General features: G+C 38.7%; 1 protein-coding gene across 3 annotated transcripts in view; it reads left to right on the forward strand.

Moving 5' to 3' along the window:
• The window catches only part of CTNND2 (catenin delta 2), a 633,671-nt gene that overhangs the window by 526,008 nt on the left and 89,687 nt on the right, over positions 1-17,976 (forward strand). For all 3 annotated transcript variants that reach the window (XM_066326477.1, XM_066326491.1, XM_066326484.1), the window contains 2 exons: positions 12,385-12,502; positions 15,492-15,677. In XM_066326477.1, the coding sequence (XP_066182574.1) occupies positions 12,385-12,502; positions 15,492-15,677 (304 nt within the window). The remainder of the gene's footprint in view (positions 1-12,384; positions 12,503-15,491; positions 15,678-17,976) is intronic.

Raw genomic sequence — 17,976 nt, forward strand, 5'->3', positions numbered from 1 at the left:
ACTACAGAATAGTTGTTTCTCAGTAATTCTCCCAGTGAATACTCTCAGGATATACCCTATGTCTCCAGATGAAGTTAGTGCAGGATAAATACTGCATATGAAATACAGATAATTTTTCCACAGCTTTCTCCTGTGGAAGAGTCCATACAGTGCCTGAATGTTCCTGAAGCGTTCAGTGGCACCCATTGGTGGGAGTTTCTGGAGTGCAGGGGTGATGTTCTTCCCTTCGTCTAAGCCCTGGTGTGGTTTTACACAGCTAAGAAGTTCCCAGAGCTGTGATCAGAGACACACTTGCCTGCTGCCAGAGGCCAAGGATACAGGCAGTGGTGCTTGTGCCCAGCAAAGCCCAATCATTGTCTGATTCTAAGTGCAGTAGGGAAGAGAGGGTGAGCCCCAGCTGAGGCGCCTGCAATACCTCTGCCTCACATGGTGGGTAAGTAATTGGCTGGATGCACATAGACAGAGTTGTAGTCAATGGCTCTATCTTTATGGGGAGACTGGTGATGGGCGGTGCCCCTCAAGGCTCTTGAGGCCAGCGCTCTTTAAATCAAGTGCACCCTCAGTAGATCTGCAGATGACATGAAGCTGAGCAGTGCAGTTGACACAACAGAAGGGAGGGATCTCATTCAGGAGGACCGAGACAAACTTGAGAAGTGAGCCCATGAGAAATTAATGAAGTTCAACAAGCCAAACCAGAAGGTGCCACACCTGGGTCAGGGCAGTCACAGACATGAGTGCAGACTGGGAGAAGCCACTGAGAGCAGCCCTACCAAGAAACACTTGGGAGTTCTGGTGGATGAGAAGCTGGACATGAATCAAGAGTGTGTGTGCCTGCAACCCAGAGGGTCAGTGGTGTCCTGGGCTGCATCAAAAGCAGCATGGCCAGGAGATTAAGGGAGGTGACTCTCCTACACTACTGTACTCTCCTGAGACAACAGCTGGAGTGCTGCATCCAGCTCTGAAGCCCCCAACATCAGAAGGTCATGGACCTGTTGGAGCAGGTCCAGAGGAGGGGCATGGAGACAATCTGCTCTGGGCAGAAAGATAACTCAAGGACAAGGAACTGGAACATTGCAATATTCAATTCGTACGCTTTCTATCTTGATGGAGTGTCATTTTACCAGAGCCACCTGCTAAGAAAGGAAGAAAAAATACTCTCATATTTGGTACTAACATATTTATTTCAGCAAGGTTTTGCAATGGAAATCTTCTCTGAGCTAGGGAATAAGCACTCAGCTTCCTAAAGTTCTATTAAATAATTTGCAATCTTTATACCTAATACAGGAAATTTTACTGTAATTCAGGGAATTGTGTTTGCACTGTTTCAGAGGAAGCTATGTTTTCGAGTAACTGACAATTAACTGAGAATGGTAAAATAATAATTACAAAATTAGAATGAGTGTTCATTCAGAAAAGAATAGGCACCTTTAGAAGCTGTAATTATCTTTTTTGCTAATTTGGTCTGACTAGCAAATGAAGCATACAGAGGATGATTTTTTTCCTGGGCCTAGCACCACTGCAGTCAAAGCACTGTTAGAGGTGAGGTCTGTTGTTAAAGCAGGTCACGTGGCAGCAAGCTGTGATGGTGCTGAGTATCTCTTGCTCAGGGCATTCTTATCTGTCAGCTGAAGAGTAAAAAATACTGCAGGAATTCCTCAGCATAGGAATAATTAACTAGAGACCGAGGCTGAAGTTTGCCATGGCACCAGTAACTTTGTACTTGAAACCAGCTGTCAACTTTTTCTGGTTCTTCAGTTTGCATAATTTTTCCCCTAGTCTTTTTTATTGTTAATGAATTTTGTGTATTGTTAATGAATTAATTGTGTTTAGAAACCACAATACACTCTGTCTCTTGGCCCAAGAAATATGCTTCTATGTCCTCCTATGTAAGGTGAAATTGGATGGAAATAGGATGCACAAAGGTGCATCAAGAGAGAAAGGAGACAATGATTCTGCAGAGAACTTGACTCAGTCAGGTACACACAGTGCCTGCAGACTGTATTTTTGGGGGAGAGGAAGGGTTCAGGGTGAGGTTTCCTTTTATTTCACGGCATACAACTGTTTTGGTGCAATTTATAGGAAGAATCAGAATGAGGAGAATACAGTAATGTGTTAAATGCATATCTTTGCAGGTGGGAGGGTGAAATATCTGAAGCGTACTAGTGTATTTCATGGCCGAGCAAATAACAAAGTAGAGAGTCTGCTTCACATGCAAGAGTTTTGTGAGCATCCTAAGGCACCAATGCAAAGTTTGAATTTAGTGTTTAGTTTAACAGGAATGAGTGAATTGATTTGAAAGGGTATGTGTGAAAATGAAAAGGGAAAAATTAAATCTCTGACAATATCTGTCTCCTGAGCAGTTCCTGTGACATAAAAGAGAGCCAGGCATCAAAACAGGGCAGTGTAGGTTCTTGTAAGAAGTTTGTTCTGGCAGAAGATCACGTTGTCTGATGCCACCCCTCGGGTTCAGCCAAAGGGGTAGAAAGCATCAACAATAATGCTCATAGCAGAGTTTGTTCATTGTTCTCTATGGCGTGGACTAGGTAGGGGTAAGTAGGGTTGTGGTAGAGTGATCCCCTTCTGTTTTTTCAGGCTATTTCAACCAGCAGTGATGCACAATGACTCATTAGGCTGAAGGGCATGCTAGAGGGTCAGTTCTTTCACCATCCCTCAGTGTGCACATAAAGCCATTTGGAGATAGGATGATGTGACATAATCTGAGGTAGGATGCTCACTGGCAATTTCAGGTGAACTGTCATGAAAATAGGACACAAACATACATTCTTATGCTGAAGGCACATTTGGACAAAGCGTAAGAATCATAATTTATTAGGCACCACATTATATATTTTTTACAATTAGGCAATTTATGATAATGAGATTTTTTTTACAGGTATTTAGCTCAAAAAATCGTAACACCTTGAGATGCTATTACTGGGAAGCAGCACAGGTACCTTGATGTTTTTAATGGAGTTAAAGCATAAAAAAAAGAAAATTGAGGGTAGAGATTGTTCCAGAAATAAGAAAATGCAATTTCACAGGAACGGTATCATTTAATGAATTATGTGACTAGAAAGAAATAATATGAGCAAGTAATAAATTAATTTTGAGATGCCTGATTGAAAATTTGGAAGGAGGAGCTGGTAAAAGAGCAGACAGTAAGAGAACTTTGGTAACTAGTTTAGACAAGGAAGATGATAAGATGGCAAATAAGCAGCATTTCTAAAGATTTTTAGTTTGGTGGGGAAAAAAACCACCCCACAGATTTGGAGAGAGACTGCAGCCGGTGCAATGTCGGTGGCAGTCCACAGCACTGAGAACATGGGCAATCACACAGCTGAACTGCGTTTGTCTTCTACTTTGCTGTACTGTGCTGTGACTTTGTTTCAGAGCAGTGTTTCATACTTCTGATACTCTAATTAGTGTTCTACTTTGTGACTTCTTATATTCTGTATTAAAATTTCTAAGTACCTGATCAAAAAGTGATGAAGCTAATAATCTAATGAACCGATCGGTGTTGTAATTAATTGTGCTCATCTGATTAGTCAACAACCAAAGCTGATTTACCCTCCTGTCTTCTCAAGGCACTGCACTGATAATGGTTTTTCAAGACTGCAAAATAGATGCAGGAAGGCACTTGAAACTCAGATGTGACAGGGAGATTGCTTTGTAGGTTAAGGGAATCATCTTACTTGAGCAATCACGATCCTATTTGTTCGTTCCTCCAGGTTGATAGGATTGCATATTGCTTGTGTTTTTTTCTGGAACCTAATCTTTATTCATAGGATTTTTAGAGTGTTAACTTCGCTAAATATACCTGTTTACATTGTTTCTGTAACTTTTGCAATTATTTTTTCACTGAGTTCTAAAACCAAAGCAAGAGAGCAGTATAACTTTCCAACACTTTGATTTGTAAGACTTGAGAAGAAGTGCTTTACTGATAATACTTTCAAGTGTTTCAAACTTAAGGGCAGAGGCAAACAGACTTGCTGAGCTTAAGTGTCTACCAAAGTATATTAAAAGAATATGCACTATGTTGTAATACCTCATCCAAAACTTTTAGGTTTGGTTTAGTAAGAACAGTGTCAACTTAAAAATCAACACATCCGATGGAAAAAATGAAAATTGGAGCATTAAAAGTAGAATCGTATGTCAAAATGGAATCCAAAATTAATCAATAATGTCATTCTTTATCTTATATTTATACAACTAGAAATTCACATCTGAACTGTCATCTAGCCCAAGCAGAATGCTTGTTTTAACAGAGTGAGAAACCAAAATAACAATGTCATAGTATTCCATCCCAGGGTTTAAAAGACATTTTTCCTCATACAGATGCTCTCCTGGGTTACTATGTCTGAAATAAGCTCTCTTTCTTTCTTTTTTTGTTGGTGTTTTTTGTTGGTGTTTTGTTTTTTTTTTTTTTTTTTTTTTTTTTTTTAGATGTAGCTTTCTTGCTTTCCTAGAAATGCATTCACATCCCTTCATCATCAGACTAGGAGAATTCATATCAGCTTTCAATCCTTTCAAAGTGTCTATTTATTTGTAGATGTAAAATGACTGGGTTTATACCTGAATCACAGATCTGTCCTCTTGCATCATGTTGTAGAAGGAGTTTGACAGTTGTGGCACTTGGCTTTTTACTACATGTTTGTTTGGTTGCTCTTAAACTGAATTTGTGTGGTCAGTGGGTCTATTTGGCATATGGACTGTTTTCCATGCTGCAGGCTATTCACAGGATATTTAAATGGGATTTTTTTCTGGGAAACTAACTGACTTCTTACTGTTCCAATTGTGTGCATGAGCCACAAAGGAAACCAAGACAGGGACCTACAATTTATTCATTAAAGCACTTTTTTCTTTTGTAATTGTCAGTTAAAAGAATTTATGGACAACAGGACCCTTGAATGCAAGACACTCAAATGACTGAGAAAGTTTTAATGCAGATATTGAGCTTCAGATCACTTCATTTTTTGCTTCTGTGTGGTAGTGCAATGACATTCTTTTGCACAGGCTTCTGAGCCTGCTGAAAACCCAGTTCTAAGTGTCTTATTAGAACGGAGTAGAGGATGGCTCCAGAGGGTACCAAATGTCAGGTACTGAGTTCATCATTACTTGAAAGAGGGGAAAAGATGCACAAATTAGTCGTTTAAGACAGAAAGATACTTAATAGATAAACTTTAAGGCAGTAAAACCCAGAGTCTGTTTTTCGTAGGTTTTGCTCCTATATTTTGGGGTTTTTTTTTCTTATTACAGAATTTATACTTGCAACACTTTTTCACAGATTTTGTTGTTGTTGTTGTTGTTTAGGAATTTCATTAAACAAGCAAACTGGTCTGTTGGAAAAAACATCATGCTTATATTTTTAATTAATTTTTAATTTTATGTGATGGTCTGGTCCTTTTCTATTCCTATAGTCAAATGTCTTCTGTAGGTAGAACGTGCCCACTACTACTAAGCAATTATCAGGTAAAACCTGGCAGCAGGTCAGGAATGTATTTTGTATCCATGTTGGATCCTGAAGTTGACTTTTATTATGACCAATTCAGGCACTGAAATATTTCTGAGTGTGTAGAAAAGAGGCTTGCGTGTATTCCTGAAAAGCACAAGAGCTACACTGGGATTAAGTCAAGGGGAAAGAGCTGTCAAAAGTAAGACTTTTTGTTTTCGTTTGTAAGTACGAGTTGTTCTTAAGATAAAAAAAAAAAAAGGTCAAATACATCAAAGGATGGCAAGAAATTTCACATGCTGTGAGAAGTTTGCTAAATTCCTTTTCCAAGTTTCAGGCACGAATGAAAATGCTTTTCCCCCTTGTTGTGTATGTTACAATTTTGACTGAAAGAGAGTGATTTTTCTTTACATCTAAAATTATATTAGAGAAATAATATTCCAAAAATTTTTAAAGATATCTCAGCAGTGTAAGGCATTCTGGTACACTCAGAATAATATTTTAGACACAGTAAATTACTGCCTTTTACAGATAGTATATTTCTTTGATGCTTACTCCAAACTCTTTAATGCATTTAGTCTGCTTCTTTTTAATTGTTTTTAAGAATGCAGTTGTAATGCCAAGTTTTTCCTGAGACTATAGCCTACAAAAAATAAAAGAAGTAATTTAATTCTTGTAAAAGTATTTTTGCTAGGGCAGCTCATGCAAATCAAATATTTTCCCACAGACCTAAATAGGACAAATGGAGCCTTCATCTTTTAGTGGAGAAGTAGATATAGAAATGATGTACAAATAATCTGAATTATAATACTTTAGAGATTGCTTGAATGGTTCATGTAGAGAAAGGCAATTAGGAACATCAAAACAGACCAATATATAAGCATTTGAAGAAAATAACCTGTTAAACAATAGGTAGAAGGAGGTTAATTGAAAACTGTTTATGTCTGATCAGTTTTGTTCTGAATAAGGTAACAAACTGAACAGAAAATGAAAATGGACTGTTTTCCAATGCTGAAGCATCTGACACAGTAATTTTGAGTTTTCACAGTGACCAGAGTAGGTAGGCAGGAAAGAAATATGGAATGAGACCAGGGCATGCTCCCACTGGCCACATGGGTGTTTCAGTGAGTGCTGTTAGGGGGAGTGGTACCTGCCTTTGGCAGCCTCGGTGCCGTCCTTCTGCACTAACTGGTCCCGTTGCTCTTTGGTCCTTGCAAGGAGTAAGAGCTCTGGACAGTGTTTCTGTAGGGCAGAAGTGCCTGAACTACTGCTGGTGTTTAATGCTGGATCATCAAAAGCTGATGCTGTTGCATTTACATTTTTGCAGCCTTTAACACATATAGAGCTCCATTTAGCAACATTACAATTGTAAATGGAGAAAGGTGTCTTGACGTGGACATATTTAAACTATTCCCATTATGACCTTCAGAGTCTGTACCACAACAGGTCTTCCCAAGGGCAGTGGCAATATTTCAGCTCTTACTGAATGAACAGGTAGTATATTAAAAGTTGTATAAACAGATGAGAATTGATGAGTGGAGTGATTTTTGTGAAGCCAAATACTTGATGTCACAGAAATTAAATATCAAACCAGAAATTTGATGCAGGTAGGATTTTTATACCATAATTTAAAACATTCCCTTAATACACTATGTGTAATTCTGTGTTTTGTAGTTAAATAGAATTGCACATCAAATGAAAACACAGCAAAAGAGGGAAGGAGTAGTTAGAAATATTTTTTTCTTTTAGATAAGGCTATGATTGATTATACCATGAACTCTTATCAAAATTGTTTATGCCATAAAATTTGGGGTGGTTTGGGGTTTGTTTTTACAGAGACAGTTTCTTTTAAGATGTTTATTGCAGTTCATGTGCTTTCCCATCGTGTATCTTTCAAAACTATCAGAATAGCAAAGAATAATGTTAGGGGTCAACTGCTTCACAAATCACACAGGGCAGTCATTAAAAACAATGCATTTAGCCTTAGGATTGGACGTGCAGAAGCACAGCAGTAAAAGGCACCTGTTGAGTGCTTGACTTGGTAGGCTAATTGCTCTGATGTTCTGGAAACAACAGGTACCACTGGATAATCAAAGCTAAATAACATTGTCATAGCATTTAATAGAAAGGTTAATAACCAAGACTGTAGCTACATTAGACTGTTAGATGTTGTCTTATTGCAAAGTATTCTTTTAAAGTGAAAGTGATACCTAAGAGAGAAAGATCTCTTTTCAGCCAAGTCCTTTGTTGATACCGAATGGTCTTCTTTAACTACAGTTGAGCTGTTCTAATTAGTACAAGACAGTTTTCCCCAAAACTGATGTTATACCAAATCCACATGCAGGATTGCTAAATTCTGACAACTGGCTTATAGATAAAGAAAGCCAAGAATAGATAAAGTGGTGCCAAGAATACTTAGCAAGAAGAAATCCTGCTGATTTTGGTGATACTGCATTGAACTGTCATTCAAATCAGGAAAAGTTAAAGGGAGATCTGTGGCAGTGACTGAGAAATCTATTTTAATTTATGTTTACTTCCAAACTATAAGCTGATTTTATAGTCACTGAAAATGTAACATTTAGAAACTCTTAATGAAGAAGAAACCATCCTCTGTTTTCTTAGGTTCTGTCTCACTGCCTCGTTTAAAATTTTATTCTGTCTGAGAAATAGCTAGAATAGTTTAGTTTTCGGCAGTAAGAGATGATTTTGAAAAGTCTTACTGTACAAGTAATAATAAAAAATCAGAATTTGTCTAAAAGTTACAGTAGTAACTAGAACTACTACGGCTAACCTATTTACTCCTTGTCCAAAGGCTGCACTGAGTACTTACAGATAAGCCAGTGTGACTCGAGGTCTGCTCCACTATAAAAAGCCCCTGAAGATTGTATGGGAGTTGCACAGGGTCTGCTGATGACACTGAGCACACTTGATGGATGCATGCACAGTGTTGATTGCTTCATTTTGCTGTGTCACTGTATGAGACCCTTGGAGCAAGGAGCCTGAATGCTGACAGAAACAGCTGGGAGTGTATAAAAAAAGCAATAGCTCCTAGGGGATCATGTGTTACACTGCAGGCCAGCACAGAGGATCATCACCACGGCAGCCTCTGATGGGACTGGGGATGCCAGCTTGCCCCCAAGACAAGGCTCAGTCCTGAAGGAGAAATGCTCAGTCAATCAGACAGAAACAGAAACAGGCAGCATATAAAACAGCACATAGAGAAGAGGCCAGTTGCAGGGTGGGGGGTTATTTGTTTGGGTTTTTAATTTAAAGAGAAGTATTTAGTGTGCCAGTTGTAACTCAGTTTTTCAGTATTCTGAGGGCTTTTCCCTTGCCAGGTATCCTCAGGCAAACATAATCGCAGTTGCTATAACAATAATGGGGTTGGTGCAGTTCCTGATTTGTGTAAACCTTTCCCCTTGCTGTGAAAAATCTCTTTTCAGTGGCTTTTATACTACATATAGAAAGATGTAAAAGATTGAGGCTTTTAGTCTCTCTTACACAAAACTTCTTGGAATAATTATATACTTGGAAGGCCCCTGAAGTTTCGTGCTGAAGATAACTTGTGCTTTCTATCTAATTTAGGATATTATCATTCCTCTGTGTGTCCTTTCTTATATCAGTCCATGGCAAAAATATTACATATACTAGATATTAAACATACTTTCCCTTTTTAGCATGGGGCTTTGAGGAATACCTCTCTCAATTTCACCTTTGCTAAATGTGGATTACTTATTTCAACCATTATCTTCCATGACTGCAATGAGATCTGCAATCTGTAGACTGGTAGCTGCTACAGGAAAGGTCCTACTACTTGGTGTGACCTGAGCATGCTTAGGGAGGGCAGGTGCAGATGCTTAAATTGTCTTTGGGGTGGATAAAACTGTCACTGGGAGTAGTGTCAACAGCTTGCTAAATATTCCCATATCCAGAGGTCATGTCTCAGCACACTGGCTCGCCTTCTGGATGATCTTTCCATAGAAATCAATGTCCTTCTCCTGTATAAGGCAGATTATTTTAGTTACCCTAGAATCATAAGGACATTGCTCTGAACCTCCCACAGTTTGTACATGTATGGAAAATGACCCTAAAGCAGAAAGAAGTTGCTTGGCACCACCCAACTTCCTACCTCAAAGCCTGACAATTGCATTGAATAACTAATGCAAGTGCCAGGGTTGACAGGAGTCAGGTATGTGTTGCACAGAGCACTCCTTTATACCACACTCTTCATATCCTTAGAGCTTTGGATGGACATGCCCTAGGTATGGAGGATCATGCCTGTTGTTAGTTTTCAGGTGATGATATGGTAGTTGGCACATTTTCACATGAAACTAAAGCTGGATTATTTTAGTTCTCTTCCCATTCCTAGGTAATTAGCAAAGTCGGTCTTATATTTATTCAGAAAAGCAGTTTGATGAGCCATGGGTGTGTCTGAGCTCTTGCTCTGTGTTCCTAGTGTTCCTCTCTTGGGAAGAAGCTGTTTACATTATCTGGGTTTTAGGGGTCTAACTGGGACCTTCTGAATAAACTGAGAGTTGTTCTTCAGCTCTCTGTATTCTTGGTATTCCTGAGTGACTGGATTCTATTTGAGATTCATTTTGTTGGTTTATGGCAGGCTGAAGGACTCCTTGCCCTGTTAGATTCAAAATGACAACCTATGGCTCACATACACCTTGAGTAGAGTTAACACAAAGAATCAAAGCATACAAGGGGATCAAGCTGGGCTGCATTTAGAATGGAAAAGTTTTTTTTCCCCTGAAAACTTGAGCATCACATCTCTACATCTTTTAAGAACATCCAGAAAACATGGTTTCACCTGTTTGAAAAATGGCACTGGAAAAATATGCACTGACTTATCAACAGTAGATAGTACTTATGTTCTAATTTAACATCTGCACAGTGACTTGTAAATTCACAAATGACAAATCATGTCTCGTTCCCTGTCGCACTGACAGCTACAGTTAACAATGAGAAATAAAATGAAGATGGCAGTGTGTTTTCTTTGACAGCTCATGTAGTCTGGGAACTTGTTTCTCTTTTGCAGAACTACATCCCCTGAACATGGTGATATTAGAGACCCTCTGTGAGTGATCTCAGTTAACAGTGATTACTTCAGTGGAGGTGACATGAGACTAGCTAGATATTGGGATGTATTTCTTTTGAAATGATCAACTGATTATTTCTTCCAAAATGCTGATGCAAGGTCTGGATTTGTGTTGGTTTTTTTAGCTATTTCCTATGTAAATATAGCTAAAAATATCTTGGGGAGGGCTGTAGTACCTACAAGTCAGTGCAGAATGTAAACAGCAACTTTTGTAAGAAAAGGAAAGGCAGTCATGGGAATATCCACCCCTTGATTACGGGAGCAACTGGAGCATAATGGGGAAGGATGACAAACAGAAGAGCCCAACTCGACAGCTCCTCCATACAGAGCAAGGGAATACATTGTCTGTGCAAGATGTGCCCCTGGTGTGTCTGTATTGCTTTGTGTAAAGGCCTCATATTCTTTGTTTGCTGGAAATGAATGAGGCAGCTCACAGCTCTGGGACTATAAGATTGTCTACATTGCTGTCTTGGTGAGGAGGAGTTTCTGGTGAACTTGGAGAAGAAGTGAGAGGTTTACAGTCTCTGCAGGCTCTGGATAATCAAAGTGACATGCAGTTGGCTGTGACGGAAGGAAAAATCACCTTCATGAGAATATAAGGGAGACTCTATCTCTTAGTGTCTCCTGGTGTCTAAATCAGTCTGTTTTGAAAGCTTGCACTGAAGTATATGTAAGTGCAGATAATAAAGAACCCTGGACGCATTATCCTTGTACAGACTTGAAGCTCTATCTCTGTTTAAAAGGATTCAGGACTATTGCAGCTTTTTTTTTTTTTTTTTTCTTTTTTTTTTCATAGTGGTGCAAAGAAAGGTGCAAAGCTGGGAACTCTTCCTCAGCATCCTCCTATTATAATTTGTGCAGTTGCTCTTGTAGGGCTAGATACAACTTTCCTTCTTCATCATAGGATCATAAAATGGTTTGGGTTGGAAGGCATCCTAAAGACTTTTGAATTTTAACACCGTATCATGTACAGCAACATGTTTTGCTGGATCAGATTGCTCAAAGCCCCATTCAGCCTGGCCTTGAACACTAGCAGGGAATGGGACATCCATAACTTCTTTGGGTAACCTGCACCAACACCTTCTCTCCATCTATATTTATCTACCTACCTGTGTATCAGTACTTTGGACTTTATGACACAATATGTTATGCAGTGAATTTGTTTTGCTTGGATTTATATAAATGCAGAAGACCCTCTGGCCCCATCTGAGGAACACAAGTGTTACAATATTATTGTAATAATCCAAGGCCTTAAGTTTCACAGTGTAAAATAAACTACATAAAGAGAAGATTGAGGCATTAATGTTCCCTCAAAATGAAAGAGAAAAGGAAACACTCATGTAAAATGAGAAGCAAGCAAAGGCAGGTGTATTACATTATGCTCTGATAATATTTTTCTCTCAGGTTAAGTGCCCTAACTACTGGGCTCTTCAGTTCCTAGGAGATATATTTGGCAAAACCTCTAGACTTTTAAAAACTAGATTTATATGTACATATGCACATTTTAAAAATGCTTATAGGAAGGAAGGAAGGAAGGAAATTATCAGCCCTTCTCCAAATTTTAGTGGGCCATGAGTCTCCCCGTGCAGGTGGGCGCATGCTGCTTGGCCACTCAGCCCCATTCTGTGGAGGACCTGATGTCTTCCATTTGTTCCCCTCTGCGTTACATTTCCTGAGCTCATTCGCAGCTGTCTCCATTATTCACAGCTCTGAACTGATGAGAGGAAGAAAGAAAACGTGTGTTTTATCTGTATGTGAACTGTGAGAAGGTTTCATGCGGGGCAGTGGGCGGGGAGCCGTGAAGATAGTGACCCTTGCTGTTGCCTTGCAGGAATGTCAGCTCTGCTGGAGAGGAGGCCCGCAGAAGAATGAGGGAGTGTGATGGCCTGACAGATGCATTGCTGTACGTGATCCAGTCTGCTCTGGGGAGCAGTGAAATTGATAGTAAGGTTTGTCGTCTTTGTCTTTTCAGCAGCAAATCCAGGTATTCAGGGTACATGGGGACTATAAAGAGACAATTTTTTCATTCTATTCTTCTTTTAATGCATTGTGAGGAGTGTCTTAGCAAAGCATAGTTTAGCCCATCTTTTCCTTTTTTTTCTTTTCTGCTGAGGTGTTTATTTTAGTGTGCTAAGCATCGTATTTGAGTCTACCTGTGTATGTGCACAGATAAGCATGTCATCCTCTCAATTCAGTTATTGAAGTGGAAGATATGATACTGGTTTAAGAAGGGCAAATATAACATAGTCCATGTAAAGTTCCTTACGTTGCTCTGCCAGTTTTACCTTAAAATTGATTTTCAGTACCCAGTGTGAGAGCTAATGAGAGTGAGGTAGGCTTAGAAGGCAAACAAGCAAAAAAAATTGGTTGATTAATAGGCAGTTGTGCAGTAAAGCCAACATTATTTCTTCTTTGAAGAGGATCAATGAATGCTTTCAATAACAACAGTGTTAGGGTGCCTCATTATGTCAACTTTGCTTCTCCTAAAATGCTAGGATATGAACAAGCTTCTCCAGAGGTGAAAGGCACTCCCAAATTAAAAAGAATCCAAGCATTTACAAACTGAAGATTGGTAATGCATTAAAGTATTTCAGAGAAGAAGAAAAAGGCCAGTTTCTTCTGCTTTCAGTATACCATGCTAAGTTAATTACAGGACCAACCCTGGTCCATTTGTAAACCCCTAGGAATTGCAGGACAGCAGCCTTTTATGCAGCAAGGTTTTAAAGCCCACTGGGTTTGTATTTCCAAATAACACTTCACAGAGCTTCTGTGGACCCCATGGGTTTATAGATTTGGAATAATCTCCAGGAGTCTCTGGTCACTACTGAGTCAAATAAGTGAAATTTGCCTGTGTATTTAGGGGATGGAGAGAGGGATTAAGAGTGGTTTGTAGCATGAGGTGCTGGGCTAACAGCAAGGCTTTGGGGTATTTTTAAAGAAAGCAAAAAAGAAGAAAGCAAAAAACCCTCAAATCAGCCAAAAAAATGCACAACCCATTAGTCTGTAATCGATTTTCTATTAAGAGAAGTTGAGGAGAGGGATGCTTGCAGGACATGCACCCACAAGTCAGGCACAACACCTGGCAGCAGCGTTTGGGGCAAACTTGGCTGTCACCAGCCCCCACTACCCCTCACAGACACTTCCTGCAGAGCAGCCCCCAAACACAGGGGTGTTTTTAACTTCATTAGCTTCAGAGTAGCTTAAAAGTAGGTAGAGTAGAAAAACTAGTGAACTTGTACTTAGCCCACTTATGATGAAACTGAAAGCAGAATAAGGAATACAAGGATCCTTCAAAGTCAAGGAGGAGTGAAATCTGTCCATCTGTGTGGTTGGAACCAGCTTTTTTGGCTTGTAGGAGTTCACCTTAATAGAGAAGGTATTGGTTGCATTTGAGCCTTGGAAGTTTGCTTATCAGTTTCTAGCTTAAGGTAACATCGTCCTTGTGATGGACTCAGCTTATGTTTTCTACAGAATGAGAATTTTAAAGGCAAAAACTATGATTTGTGAAAAAGAAAATTAAATTTTAGTGTTCTAACCAACAAATGTAAAGCTTCGACTTCAGCATACTATATCAAAAGTTAATAAAATTCATCTTAAAAAAAATCAAAGAGGCAGAAAACTTTAAAAAATAGTTATGGTCACTGTGATGTTTGCGAAGCTTTCAGCTATGACAGGTGCACTAAGAACACTTTCTAGACACAGATACACATTTCTACATGTATTTATATGTTTGGCAGAAATTTCAGAGTAGTAAAAGTGTATTCCAAAATTGTGATGTTTCATTTTTGTTGAAAATAAATACATAAATATTCCTGCATAGATGAATTTGAATTTGATATTGCCTCTGGAACTTGGTGTTGTCACAAAAAACGTGCTGAATGCATACCTGGCAGGAGCTCATGTGGTTCGTGAGAGTAAACGAAGGCCCATCTGTTTGCCTCACTGGTGAATGTGGCAGAACATGATAGAGCTGAAAGCCTCACAGTCATTCCATTCTGGGTTAATGGAGCAAAAGAGCTGGGATGTAGTGGCTATCGCTTTTTATCTCCATAGAGAATTAGGAACAGTTTAAATAAATATAAATAGATGGAGAATGGCTTTTTTAACCGTGCTTTCCTTGTGTGCAGAAAATTAAGCTCATATCCTTCTTATTAGGGATAATCAAACCAAATTGAACCAACTAAAAGAGTAGGTTTCACGTCTAAACTGAACTTCTGTTAGACTTGGAGAAATTAGGTTGAATTACAAGTGAATTTTTCTCCACTGGGTCTCATCCATTTATGGATTCCTGTTTGCATCTTCTACAGAAGGCACAACCTATTAGGGAGATAAATGTATGAAAGGGAAAGGCTGCACACAAGGTATCTGTCTGCAGCCTGGCTAGCAGAAGTAAAAGCAGCAAGACAGATTTCTAGTCCTACTTCTGGGACTGGAGAATCTGTTCATGCTACAAGTACTTGTGAAATGGGACTCAGATCCCAATTTTATGTCAATTTACATAGAATTTTTGCCAGAAAAAAGGTTATTTCTGGTTTTTAAAAGGACAAAACCCGGAATCTATTGCCATTTTCTTTTTGTAGCATTTTCTATTCACTGAGGTGAGAGTTTTCTGACATTTGGAGTATTCAGTGGTCACCTCGATCACTTTTTACCTTGACATCTGTTTCACATGGGGCTCCAGTGTAAAATTCAGAACAATAAAAAAATCTCCCAGAAAATTATTGTCCAGACTACTGATTTGTTACCATAAAAATCCCTGAATCTCTTGACCTGTGATTCTCTGGGGAGAACTCAGAAACGTGCACATAAGAATTGTGCTGGGAAAATGCACATGCAGAGACAGATGAAATCCCTTCTGCTTTGTATTCAGAGTGAGCAAGGGGAGGATTTTAATCTTTTTCTGGTTTTCTGTATTTTTCTTTTTGTCATACTTTTCAGACCGTTGAAAACTGTGTGTGCATTTTGAGGAACCTCTCATACAGGCTAGCTGCAGAAACATCTCAGGGACAGCAGATGGGAACAGATGAACTTGATGGATTACTCTGTGGTGATGCCAATGGAAAAGATGCAGAGAGTTCAGGGTGCTGGGGGAAGAAGAAGAAGAAAAAGAAATCACAAGATCAGGTAATGGAAGTTCTTTGCAGCTGTGTTGTGAGTAGTTGAAGTACCCATCATTTAAAATATAAATAATTAATGCACTGTATTAGAAATTAAATGCATGACGCATAATATACAAAACTGTTGCCCTAGTTGATTAGCTGAGAGCTTAAAGCAGAATATGGCTCTGGAGTAATGAAATATATTTGCTTGAGAAATTGTACATTATGTGGTGCACCTGGAAGCTGTAGTCACGGGTACACTGTGAATGCCATAAATACTGTAAAATCCTCTTTGGAAGGAAGCCATTTCTAATGAAAAGTGTAATCTGCATATACTTTACACTGTGCTTCCACAGAGCCACGTGTGTGTAGAAAGGCTTTGGTGCAAACAAACATCAGGCTTGTACATATACACTCACTTGCTTCAAAGTTAGTCTTGTACTGTTTCTCTACACAAATTCAAAGAAAACTTTATCAGACTGAATCAAGTAATAGGAATGAATGTTTAAAAAAATTGTATTTTGATATATTTAGTGTTGTTACCAAAGAAAAATTGAAAAGCAAAATCTTGACTGCTTCCACAAGTTTTTTGGCAGGTTATAATTTTGGGTGGGTTGATTTTTAAACTGTATTTATCTCCATTTTTATCCCATTAAGAACTTATAATTTGGGGAATACTGACGGTTATATTGCAGAGAAAGACACTGTTGAATCAGTACACACAGCAAATAGCAATAAGAGTGGCTACTGATTTATGGGCTTTTTCAGACAATCTGTGCTTGCAGCAGTAAGTTTTCCACCTCTTCCTACACTTAATCACTTTTTGACATTGTAGTTTATTTCTGTTTCAGATTGCTCAACGGAAATATTTATTTGAGTCAGCAATTAAGTGCACAGGATATTTGAATAAATGATGTAAAGCAGTACTGAAAATATTCCCGAGTTCCTAAAGCCAAATTGTCTTAATGTGGAAAAGTTATAGCAACATTATTAAGCTAAAAGTTCGATACTGAAAAATGCAGCACTCATGACTAGTAAGACTTGAATTTCACCTGCTCTTGTGGTTAAACACCCCATCATCAGATAACTTGAATTTATTATGCCCTTTGTTGGGATTCCTGTATTAGGCTACAGCAAGATTAGAAGTGTCGAAGCAAACTAATTTTACCCCATGAAGTAGTCATCATCCCTGTTACTGAATTAACAGTTCTCACACACTGTGCTTGCAGTTACTCAAAGTGCAGGGGCAAAAAATAGTGTGTCTGGATATGAATGCGTCACACTGCAACTTGGCTTGCTCTTTGATGCTCTGTTTACTAACACATACACACACACTCACTATGTAAAGTCTTTTTTAAGTCTTCTTCTATTTCGTCTGTGACTTTTGGATCTCAGATTCATACTTTTAACTCTGTACTGTTGACTCTTTCAGTATTCCCAGAGGGCCTCTCTGTACTGTAATGGTTGCCTTAAAAACATTTTCTTGCTCCTCCAGGCCAAAGAACTGAGCTCTTCGCCAATTACCTTTACAATGTATAAGCTTTTTGCCTGCTCTTTAGATATTTTTGTCTGTTTCTATGAGTGCTCAGTATCAGCATGCTGCAAGGTAGAGATTTCCTCGGAGCTGTTAGTGTTGGACTCATGGAAGAGTTATATTCTTTCAAATCCAAAGAATAAGAAAACTACACACATATTTTCAGGTTTATGATCAGTAGGCTTTTTTGTGGCAAGGACATAAATTTACTCTTTTCAGAACTGATTCTGTTGTGCGTAGGACTGCTTTTTATTACAAGTATTAGAAACATTTTTCTAATGGTGTTTTCTTCTTTAATCTAATTTCCTTTAAATCCAGACATCCTACTTCATCTTGCCATATTCAAGTTCTCACATGTGGATGTTATTCAGTTCAGGAATTTTAAGAGGGCCCTGTGAGCCTTGTGCAGGTTATTTTCACCCCATAATCCTCGACTGTTGAACATTCCAAATGATTTGAAGTATATTATCAAATTAATATATTATCAAGTTTACTAGAGCACCACCAAGAACAATAGCAGCAAGATCACTGTGCCAGAAACAGCTCTCCCAACTTACTTTCAAAAATGGAAAAGAAAAGCAATATTTTTCATGTAACCACATTTATATTAAGAGCAAAAAATTTTGTCCATTTGTTTTGCAAAAATGAGAACAGAAGTATGTTCAGAGGCGCTTGTCCAGTGCAGACACAATTGTCTAACTGAGGAAAAAGATCTGTTCTTTCTGCTTCTTTGTCTTTGTGGTACTTACAATACTTGAGAGTTTATTTCTTCAGACAACGCACAGGGCAT

The sequence above is a fragment of the Sylvia atricapilla genome, chromosome 1, assembly GCF_009819655.1.
Source record: "Sylvia atricapilla isolate bSylAtr1 chromosome 1, bSylAtr1.pri, whole genome shotgun sequence".
Classification (NCBI taxonomy): Eukaryota; Metazoa; Chordata; class Aves; order Passeriformes; family Sylviidae; genus Sylvia; species Sylvia atricapilla.